The sequence below is a fragment of the Pinus tabuliformis genome, chromosome 4_2 (assembly GCF_031772625.1).
Source record: "Pinus tabuliformis cultivar Carrire ecotype Pingquan chromosome 4_2, CPIR1, whole genome shotgun sequence".
NCBI classification, from domain to species: domain Eukaryota; kingdom Viridiplantae; phylum Streptophyta; class Pinopsida; order Pinales; family Pinaceae; genus Pinus; species Pinus tabuliformis.
The window spans coordinates 769,309,412-769,321,602 of NC_142304.1; the positions used below are offsets into that span (position 1 = coordinate 769,309,412).

General features: G+C 38.4%; 1 protein-coding gene across 1 annotated transcript; it reads right to left on the reverse strand.

Moving 5' to 3' along the window:
- Positions 1-5,643: 5,643 nt before the first annotated feature.
- Positions 5,644-9,116, reverse strand: LOC149171884 (uncharacterized). Its single transcript, XM_089426118.1, has 3 exons — positions 8,293-9,116; positions 7,822-8,026; positions 5,644-5,754 (listed from the first exon to the last, which is right to left on the reverse strand). Exons 1-3 carry the CDS (start codon positions 9,114-9,116, stop codon positions 5,644-5,646), a joined length of 1,140 nt encoding a protein of 379 aa, XP_089282244.1.
- Positions 9,117-12,191: the final 3,075 nt, after the last annotated feature.

The following is a 12,191-nucleotide window of genomic DNA, read 5'->3' on the forward strand; positions in this document are numbered from 1 at the left end:
GAAACTCAATATTATGTTGACGCTTTTATAAACATGACCCACTACCTTATTAATTATTTTTCATGAGCAGTGCCTGACAGTTATAACCTTACACGGTTTTTCTTAATCTGCACAATGACCTACAATTTGTCTTTTCGCCTTCCTAACACCTGTCATCAGTTATTTACTTCTGCAGATACATGCATGCATTTTCCAGGAGAAATGCCATTCCATACGAATCCATGTTTATTACATAGATTCGTTCTTTTTAACTCCTCGCATAATCAGCGCAATAAAGCAGAAGCCACGACCGTCTGATGTTAATTGAAGATGAGAACTTCTTGGGAGAAATGCCATTCCATACGAATCCATGTTTATTACATAGATTCGTTCTTTTTAACTCCTCGCATAATCAGCGCAATAAAGCAGAAGCCACGACCGTCTAATGTTAATTGAAGATGAGAACTTCTTAGGATGTTCACAAATTAATTTGTGATGAATGCAAATAGCGGGGTGTGGAGTTACTAAATCTAGAATAGACGACCAAGCTCCAACTTGAAATTGCCTCTTTTGTCTATTGTCTCTTTTGTCTACTCACAAGTAGCCACTGCCACATGTTGTATTTCAGATCATTTGTAAACATGTTTCTGAATTTCATAAATTAAAGCCTAAATTGTTTTTAATAAAAGCTTCTATCAATATCCACTACGAATATGCTTAGTGCTAATTTCATTATCTTTATTGTTTGCAGTTTAAGTATATATTAAACAAATTGTTTTTAATAAAATCTTCCGGCAATATCCACGTGGACGTAATGAATGTGCTTGGTGCTAATTTCATTATCCCTTGAGCTTTAACCAATTAAGTTATGATGAATGCCTTAGCGTTAGATTGGTTGATTTTTAAATTTTTATAAACATCACCATCTCACCTTATTAATTCCACAAGAATGTCTTTTAGCAGTTATTATAAGTTTTTATCAATTATTAATACAGTAAGTTATACTATTAAAATAATAACCTATGTGCATGTTGTACATTTGGCTAATTTTCTGGTTGGCTAGAATTTCTTCATAGTGATTTGATGCTCGGAAATTAATATTACTCTTCGCACTTGGAATTTCTGCTTAAATGTTGACATTTCTTGTGGTACATTGAATTTCTGTATCTATGTATCGAGTTTATGGTTTAAGAGGGTTTTTTGGTATTGAATTTTTGTTAGAATATCGACATTCTTTTTGGCACTTAAATTTCTGATTTTAGAAATCTAACAACTGCATCTTTCTATTTTGTCTGGTACCTCCAAGATTACCTTATTTGATAGAGATTTGCTTGTCTCTATTTTTAGAGTCTACAAATGACCTGATATAAATTTAGAATATATCATCTTTTCTCTACTTTCATCAATAGCGAATTTGGTATACTGGTTTACTCCTGCAATTGCTTGCAATATTAACATGGCCTTAAACTGGGAAATGAAAGAGTGATAACGTGGTCTTGTCGATAAAAATGGTATATTGAAAACATAAAGCCCTACAATTACCTATTAACCAGCATTTACTCCATTAAGCGGACCACATAGCCCATGGGAATTTCTATGGTGCCATTGTTGCTAACCTAAATGCATATTCATATCCCTATGATACAACGGTGATACCTGTGCATTTCTGCTCCTTGATTTATCAGCATTTTTGCCTTGGTGTAATTTATCGTTTCATTTCGCACTTATTAAGATAGTATATTAATTTTTGTCATTTCAAATGTTTTGAATGAATTGATTACTTAAAATTAGTATTATTATCCAAAAACACAATACAGTTTATTTGACACTAACAGGGACCTGCTGCTTCGCGAATCGCAGCTCGCCTTGTTCCTTTTCTAATCAGACTGCGGTGATTCCCATATTGACTGTGTGAAAGTGCATGCATCACGTAGATGTGATTCACAACTTTCCTCAACTTTCAAAGGAACGTTGAAAGCTCGAGAAGCAAAGGTTGAGCATAATTCAATCGTATATCATGAAAACATCTTTAAGACTGAAAAGACTTCCAAAGGCGATGTGATTTCATCTTGAAAGAAAAAAATTTAACCATGGAATTTATACATTCTGATGCTAGAGATATTAGTCCTCGAGATATACCAGAATAAAATGAAGTGGGTGATCACAAAGACCTCATTACTTTACCTGAGGGTGAGGCTGAAGGGCAGAGCACAATCACAAACCCTTCTTCTCATACCACCACTCGATACGATGATATCTTTTAACAACTTCTTGATTCCGAATAACAAACCCTCACCGATTCCTGTATACGATGCTCCTATTTACGACGACGACATTTTCGGGGCCGTACAAGGCGTGAAGAGCTGATCCACGACAACGACATTTTTGCGGGAGTACAAGGCGTGAAGAGCTCATCCACGACAGTCACATACGATGACGTTTTAAGCATTTGTGGTCAAGCAAGATGACAAGATTCAAATTCTTTGCACGCGTAAGTTTTTTACTCGACGAAGGAGGACAAAAACGAGGGATTTAGATTCGCTGCAATGAACAGTGTTTTTTTCAGAGAGAAAAATCTTCATAGAATTATATTGAGGCAATATAAAGAGTACATAAGATATGACAAGGATCAGAACACCTTGCAAGCATATAAATCAAAATCTTGCAGCCATAGGATATCCCAGAGGGGATCAACACTACATCATACCAAAATCAGTGCAAAAAGGTCTTATCAAAGGCAAGATCAGCAGCTGTCTTATACATATATAGCAAAAGGAGACTATCTGAAATACAGGTAAACAGATGGATGAAAAGAAAAAAGGATCATATTCCCGGGATGAAAAAGTCCTGGATGAGACAGGAACGATCACCAACAGAAACCATCATAGACCAAGAACCCGGGGCCATAGACAGACCCTTCTTCGACAGACGGTCAGCTTGATCATTTTGGGAGCAAGGGATGTGGTGAATTGAGCAATGAACACTGTTTGTAGACTAAAAACCTAAAACCTATAGAAATAAAATGAAATAAAATGGATTTTAATGACATCCACCCACTATCCCTTAATTCATATTCATATTTTCACTTAATTCATATTTTTTTTCTAGGTTGATTCCGATATTATGGATCTTGGGTAAGAAATTCTTTGCTTTGTGAAGCTTTGTCTTCTGGAAAAATTCACTGAGATTGCCCACTTTAAGCTGTTATCACATTGATGACAGGTAACTTCATACGTTGTACACTCTTTGATAAAACATTGTTATGTTTCTACCACCCTTCTATTGCAAAAAATGTAAGTTCGTTTTTCCAAATCTTTTTTAGGGACCGCCCATCTACCAGTTTCACATCTTAGATGATGGGAGGTAGCCCTCAACAATTAAAATTTTAGTTGTTTCTTTGATCCACGAACTCAAATACTTTTTATCTAAGTATTTCCATGTTGGGTTAAATTATTTGACATAATATGCTTTCTTTTTGGCTACCTGTTTTCTCCACATAGCAATCCTAAATTTCTCTAACGCCCACCTTTTTATCTCCTCCTTAACATGAAAGCCATCATGTAGATTTATATGCCATTTGTCTAACCACTTTTTATTTTGTTTCACCAAAAACACACTCTCTTTCACCAACCCTTTTGTAAAAGAGAAAATAAAAAATAAAAAATTAAGTAAAAATAGAAAAAGATTTTACTGAAAAATAACTATTTTAATAAGCATCGAGACATGTTTCAAACTCAAAATCTTGTGCCCTACAAAGAGGAAAACAAGAAATGTGGTCTCCCTAGGAATCTGACCCATTTGGTCAACCTATGCACTTTCAAACTTTTGAAAATTTATTCAAATTTTTAATTTTATAATCTAGAATGGTTACTGTACAACCTGCAATCCGGAATGATTGAAAATTTGTCTACTTGGAACGACTTATGTTAGGCCACGTCATCTTATAATTTACCGTAAGAAACAGTGTTATGTAAGTCCTGTTAAGCCACGTCATCTTAGACATTACAATAAAGACGTTGTTATGGAATTCAAAGCATGGTTCGTAAATGTGTCATGTATTGGACTCAGACCATTGGACCAACACGCAGGTTGTGCCACGTGGTTTCTTGAATTATTTAGGGTTGAATCGACTGTTAGATCCGTAAACATGAACAACGCGGCGAGGGTAAGGGGGCGCCGAACGAAAATCACAATGTTTAGTCAAAGAAGTGATAATCACAAATGAAAGACGCTGCTTCAAAGCTGGGCGCGTCCAGGGAGATTGCTCGCAACCGCAAGCACATCGGATGGGAAGCGGCCCTCCTCGTTCACATCCCACGGTGCCTCATGAGGCCGCGATATCTCAGAAAGAACCAAAGCCCAGGAGAACCCCTCCAACAAGCCCACCAGGGAAAAATCTAGACAACTCGTCAAAGGAAAGGCTCTCCAGTCTGAAATCAGGAAGAACGAAGAAGTGCGCAACGAAAAAAAACCAGCCATGTGTCAAATTTGAATAGGTGGGAGGAGGGTGAAATTGATTCGTTGGAGTGAACAGTGCCTGCACATTAAGACAACGTCTTGGACGTAATTATTATCATTAAATAAATTGTAAAAGGGATTTTTCATAAAAGTATAATGTAACAATAAATTAATAATGAGTATAATTATATAAATTAAATAGTAAATTAATAATGAGTATAATTATATAAATTAAATAGTTAATGGATTTAGATATTGTCATTATCACATTTATTTTTAGTAAGGAAAAAAAACTGTATTATATTCATAGATAATTTTGATATATACAACATCTGCCAGATAACTAGTGATAGCCAGTAGGCTCATGTTGTGAGGAATTATGAAATATAAGATCTATAAATATACCCAGATTTTGGCATGCAAGCCAGTAGGTTGATAGATATCCACATCAGATCACCAAAAAACAGATTCCTTCTCTAGATTATATAAAAAATATATAAAGATCTTCTATAAAAAGCAACTATGATGGGAATGACTGATAAATATAAAAGAAGGAAAAGAACAGGATTCATGCTACATACCAAATATGAGGAGAAAAAAATAATATGTTATGTACAAGGTAGATAGAAGTCTTGTATATTGTGCCGAATATCTCCAACTGTTATGGACACCTTTCATATTTCATTTGGAGAGGAAAGTCCCTCTTTAGAGAGAGCATCTGCCTCTTTGTTGAAAGTCCTTTCTATGTGTTGAATTGTAAAATCCTTACGTGTATTCCAGATTGATGCTATTCTGTCCAACCACCACAAAAGATTGATATTTTTGATGACATGAACAGATTATACATGATCTATTATCACCTTGGAGTCACCAAAAATATTTAGTCCTTGGATGTTTAAAAAGTTACTTAAGCTCAAGAGTCCTGCCAAGACCATAGCCTCCGCTTTGTTGTTCGATCCTTTCCCACTGTGCCAAGAGATTTCAATACGCTGGTCCTCGCACGGAATAATAAGAACCCCACAAGCGCAGTTTCCATTCATTGCCGCCCCGTCAAAATAAGCACGTGGAAAAATAGTAGGTTCTATCGAATTCCCAACATGCTTCCTGTGATTGAGATGAGTATTAGGGAGACTGTTGATGGAAAGGTGAGATAAGATGGAATCAAGTACAAATGTATAACTTTCCTTGCTGTCTTGAAACAGAGCCCTATTCCTCCATTTCCAAATAGCCCAAATGGAAATCAGCAGAATAGGTCTCCATTATGTTCTCATCGTACTCCACCATTGAAAAGCATCCTTTATAGATGGGAAATAAATCCTAATTAAACCAAAGTGTTCAGCAAGAGACTTCCATATCTTCATAGCATAGGGACAGACTAGGAAAATGTGATAATCGTTTTCTTCATTTGCTTTGCGAATAGAACAGATTGCTGGCCCATACCAATTTCTTTTTTGTAAATTATTCCACATAAGATTCTTGCTGTTGAAAACCAACCAGGCGAATAAAATAATCTTGATAGGGAAATTCAATTTCCAAAAAAATATGGGGAAAATGTTTTCAGGGGGGATTGATTTGTCTATCTGAAGCTTGTTATAAATACCTTTTACATTAATTGATGACCGCCCCTTGAACCCATTCCATATAAGATGATCCTCCTCCGATGATCTGAAAATACCCCTGCTTTTCATATACGAAATGACCTTATCCCATTGTGAAGTTAGATCATCATAGAGACCCAACATCTCGGTCGACTTCCATGTAGGAATTAAACCCAACCATTTCTCAATGACCTGATCCCAGTAAAAAATCCCTTTTCGGTGTAAGGAGTAAAACAACTGTTGGGAAATAGTCAAATCCATTACATCGCCGGCTAAGGGATCAAGGCCAAGTTCCATGCCAAGTTTTTTAGAAAAAAATGCTCAATTTTGTGGAAACTTCTCCATATGGCAGATCCTTGGGGAGGACCAAAAGACCCCTGTCTAAACCAGAAGATAATATCTCTGTTATCCAAATATTTAGCCTTGATAACTTTGCTCCAGATGTTGTTCCCGAATACAACCTTCCATAATGATTTGCAAAGGAGAGCAATACGAAATAAATTTAAGTCCAAAATACCCCAGTCCCCCAGAATTTTAGGACGAGACAAGTTTGAAAGCTTTGTCAGATGGAATCTTCTATGATCCCTATTTTCTCCCCAAATGAAAATAGTAGTACTCCTATTCAGATTTTGGATATTTTTACAGGAATGTAGAATAGATGTGCCCAGTAGACCATTAACTCTACCAGAACAGTTTGTGTTAATATAAATCTTCCCGCCAATGACAGACTTTTAAATTCCCAGCCCGCTATCCATTTGATAAATCTTTCATGAATCCATGACCAATTTGGTGAAGTGTATCCAACCGGTTTAAGATGGAAGCCTAGATATTCCAAGCCCTCATGAAGGGGTTTAGCCTTGATATTGAAGAGGTTGATCAGATATGCAGCAATCTTTGAATTAATATCCTTCATATAAAAAGATGATTTGTCCCTGTTTATATAGAGCCCCGTGGCTTTCTGAAACTTCCCTAATAAAGCATGAAGACAGTCTGACGAGGCATGACACAGCATTGCCGATAGCAGAATGTCGTCGACAAAAAGATTGTGAGAAAAGGAAATATCTCTACTAATAACCAAAGGATTGCAAACCTTATCCCTAATGACTCTCTTAATGTGGAGACTGAGAGAATCCATGACTAAAATGAAAAGGAGAGGGGATAGAGAACAACCCTGCCGCAAACCTCTACCAGCAGGGAAGAAAGAGGAGGGGATACCATTTACGAGAACAACGTAGTTCACATCAATTACGCATGCCATAATCTAATTGGAGCAGTTGTTATTTAGACCAATTTTTGTGAGAAGACATCTACGGAACCCCCAGTCTATGCAATCATAAGCTTTCCTGAGATCAATTTTTAAAAAAGAAGCCTCCGACTTCCTAATATGCATGGAATGAAGGCATTCCTGAGTTATAGCCACGGCCTCTAAAATGTTCCTATCCTTAAAGAAACCATGTTGTTCTAAAGTAATATGGATGGATAGCATATCCCGTATCCTTTCTGCAATAAGTTTGGAGATAATCTTGTAAAGGGTATTACAGAGAGAGATGGGCCTCAAGTCCATGAAGGTGAGGGAGGGCTTCTTTTTAGGAATTAATGCAATATATGTAGAGGATATAGTATGGGTAATAATGCCCATAATCCTTGACTCCTCTACCATATTCAGAAGATCATATTTCAGAATATCAAAAAAATGGATGAAAAAGTCAATAGTCCATCCATCAGGTCCCGGGCTCTTGTCTTTTTGAAATGATTTCATGATTGACAAAAGTTCCTCCTCTGTTACCTTGGAAAAAGGATGTTCATTCTGCTCCTCATCAAACATAATGGGATAAGGTTCTATGCCCCATAAGATATCATCAATATCACTGCCCCCATTCCTGTTGTATGCCTTCTGAAAATATTTGACAGCCTCCTTGGATAGGTCTGCCTGAGATACCACCGTGGAACCCATTTCATCTTTAATCTCCCATATGGAATTTAATTCTCGCCTATTATTTGCGAAACGGTGAAAGAATTTAGTGTTCTTATCCCCCTCTTTAAGCCATGTGGCTCTGCTCTTTAGTCTCCATGAAGCCTCTTCAATAGCCAGTAGGTTCTGTTTTTTCCTTTCGAGGTCCCTAATGTGAGCCCTCGTATCCAATGAAACATTATTTGAATTGTAGAGTTGAGGCTTTTGTGATCCATATCAAGTTTACGAGAGATTTTTCGGCGAAAATCACATGAGAAACCATTTGTCGACGCGTTTCGAACCAACCAGTGTGGTTCATCGTCAGGACATGATCTCTTGTAAACATTATTTGAAGTAAGACAAGCAGATAATTCTTCTAATTGTTCATTTATCTTCTTTAGATCCTTTCTATTAGAGATCACCATACCCCGCTGCCAACGTTTAACACACGATCTGAGGCCCGATAAGCAATCCAAGAAAGATTTGGACTGCCAAGGGCAATCATTAGGGGAATGTGATAGCCAATACTCCTTAATGAGCTTGTTGAACTGCTTGTCCTCCAACCAGACCCTATTAAATTTGAACAGATAACTCCACCTATGGCCCACTAGATTCCATTTGATAGAGATGGGACGGTGGTCCGAAATGAAACTGGGAATGATCATGACAGAGGGATTCTGCAATTGATCAACCAAGCTGCCGTGTATGAGGAACCGATCCAATCTCTTAGCAAGATATGCTTCATTTGATCTCCCATTTTCCCATGTAGGCCCCCCTCTGGTGGGAAGAACATCAACGAAAGTATGAAGTAGAATGGCTTCTCTGATAAAAAAACCCACCTGGTCATTTTTCCTGCCCCTACCCCAGATCTCATCATTGCTCAAAGTACAATTAAAATCCCCCCCAATGATCAGAAAGTTAATGTCCAGAAACGCAGAAGAGAGGAAATGGTCCCAGAATGTAAGGCAGTCTCTGTACGGGGCATAAATATTTAAGATGTGAAAAGGTCCAGTAGAACCTCTGATATATGCCAGGAGAAGAATACCTGCAAAACAACTAAAAGCCATAGCAGAGATCCAAACCTGATCCCATAAAACCACCAGATCACCAGAGAGACCAAAATCATCCATTGCAGCTATATGCCAGGTGGGAAACATGCGCCTAAAATATGAAATGAAATCCTGGCAACCATGCATAGTTTCTTGAATAAGAATGATCTTTGAGTTTGAAGATCTGAAAAGGTTCTTAAGAGCTAAAAATTTTGGGCCCGCTCTAAGACCCCTAATGTTCATTGAAATTATATTAATCATTTGGACAATTCCCTAGGCTTGCTTGCTCTAAGCGGCCCATTACCAGCGAGATCGACAATCGGGATGTCAACCGGAGAGAGGTCCCGGATGTGCATATCCGACCTACCATTCCTGCCTCGAAAGTGTCTGCTTCCCCTGTTCTGTTTCCTTCTAACTGTTATATTAGCAGCTGAGTTAGGACTGATGGATGGAGATGTAGATTTATGAGGTTTAGATATAGATAGCGGGCGAAGGTTGAGGGAATCACGTTTCAACAGAATGTCTAGATCATCTTCAAATAAATTTTTAGGGGAGGAACCAGGAGAGTTATGAGGGGTGACAGCCGAAGCAGGTGCCTTGCCTTTAATATCTGCCATCGTTTTTGGTGTAGAGGAAGAAGGCAGTAAAGGGAGAGGGGAATCCTTCCTTATGGGCGCACAGGAGCGATATCCAAGAGAGTGTGGAAAATGTGATATATATGTCACATGAGAAGTGGATGGAAACTCCTGTGAAGGATGAGGCACAGGAAGAGGAGAGGGAATGGCTTGATCCAAACAAGGTTCGGGGGGGAATAGGATTAACATAAAAGAGCATCCTCCTTTCGGAAGGAGAGAGATATAAGGAGTGCGGGGACTTAGATTTGGAAAGAGAGCTGCAATTGTTCTCCGCAGAGGGGTGATGATCTTGCCGGATATTACCTAAAGACTGTGACTTTTTGATAGATTTGCTTGATGATTTCTCCAGAGAAATGTCCCAAGAGAGCGAGTGACGATCATGCCCCAGATCAGAAATTTTTCCCAAATCATATTCCCAACTATGATCAATACCACCCAACTCAGTCCTAGAAACTGAGGATATTCTGATATGTTCCTTCCCCTTTTGCGTACTAATTGGACGACGAGGACAGGACACCTTCAAGTGACCAGTTTTATGGCATACCGAGCATCTAAAAGGAACACCCCAGTAATCCAAACTCTGTTGTATGGCTAGACTGTCCCATTATAAATCAATGTATTCAGGAAAGCCCCCCTTGTAATCTTTTTCAATTAAAATCCACACAACTCATTTATCTTTTGCCCCCAGACATTTGGGGTCAACATAGATATACTTCCAAATGGCATTACCTATCACAACCAAGGATTCCTTGGACCACAGTTCAATTGGGAGGCCCAGAAGCTTCACCCAAATATAGTTATTTTGAGGAGTAGATCGCAAAGGATTGAAACCAATGTACCATTTGTGCAGGGCAAGAAAGCTTTTATCATGTACCCAGGGAAGAGAGAAGATTACCTCAAGATCCTGTTCTTTAAGGAGGTGAAAACTGTACCAATTGTTCATTAATATGACAATAGTGGGAATATACCCCAAGAGAGCATTCCATTTATTTCCAATCCAAGTCCTAATTTGGTCATCCTCCATAGATGGGAAGTGCCAGCGACCAACCAGTGCATGCTTCTGAAGACTAACTATCCTGTCCAAGAGGAAGGAACTATCCAAATTCATGGCCGAGGGGGGAGAGGATGTTTTCACAGGACATTGATTCCCACTACAAGACTGGTAGCGAGATCCGTCATCTTTTCGGCCCAAGTTTGGGATGTATGCTTGAGGAATGAGATTATCGGTCAGCAAAGTTTTCCAATTTACCTCTGAGGATGTCCCACCAAATCTTTGTTCAGCTTCCATGGTTGCCTGTACCATGGCTGACGCGATAGACGCGTCAGAAAACGCGTCCATTCCAGCAGAGAAGAACCTACTAGAATAAATCGAGAGAGGATAGAAAATTCAAAATATGACCAGTGGTATTTGACGGAGGTCAGAGCTGTTAGACCGACAATGACTAAATTAAGGGATCTAAGGACTTCGAAGGCACGTGATATGCCTTGACCAAAACAAAAGAAGGAGCTACAAGGATAACTCCGTCACTAACATCCATAATAAATGGAAAAGACAATAGGACAGAAAGAAGTTAATGTAGATAACCATATTGGCGGCTTCCATTTAAGTAAGTGATAAATATTGTACTCACTTACGTCATTTGAAGAATACTGAAAGCCAATAAACGATAACAGTCGATAATTCCGAGAGGGAACAGACCATGGAGTTATCGAAAAAGATGAAAGACAACGCAAAAGAAAACTATGATGAGCCCGGGAAAAGGATGCAGCAACAATAACAGTGGCTACACTTGCCACCATGGGCCAATTTTGATACTAAAATCTGAACATGGCTTTGATAGAACTACATAATTTTTTATGTTCAGGAAGGGAGCCCAAATCCGACTTAAGAAAAGTGACCAGAGAAAGGAGCCAGACATAATAGAGACCAACATTCAAAGGCATTACAATCTTATCTATCAAACAACATAATAATAAAGTTCTAACCCTGGATGCAAAAAACTCAAGATAAAATAGAATTCATAATCTATGAAGATGAAATATATTTTAACATGAATATGAAATCCATTACCCTGTTCAATTCTATCTCATAGCTATAAAGGAGAAAAATAGCTCTTTATCATCTGAATCAGAGTAAAACACCGATAGTACTAACCTCTTATCTCAGCAACCACGGAGAGCAGAGCACCGAAAGATCATGTAAGTCGCCTCCCAACCTTTAGCCACCAACCAACTCCCGAAAGGATGACAGACGCAAGACACCCAATACCATAGGCTGAAATAGATAACGAAAAGATCATACTATGAACCAAGAAATCTTCCTTATGACAGAAATCTAAAGGATAGAACCATAATAGAAAGACGTTGAGAAGCTAGGAGTTCTGAAAAGAAAACCTGAACGAAAGACTGTAAACATTCCCAGGATCATAATGAGAATCGCCAAGACGGGGAAGGCGAACTCAGGGATCCTCGCGCAGGAGTGCGCGAAGGAGGAGGGAAACCAAAACCAAAAAGGAAAGTA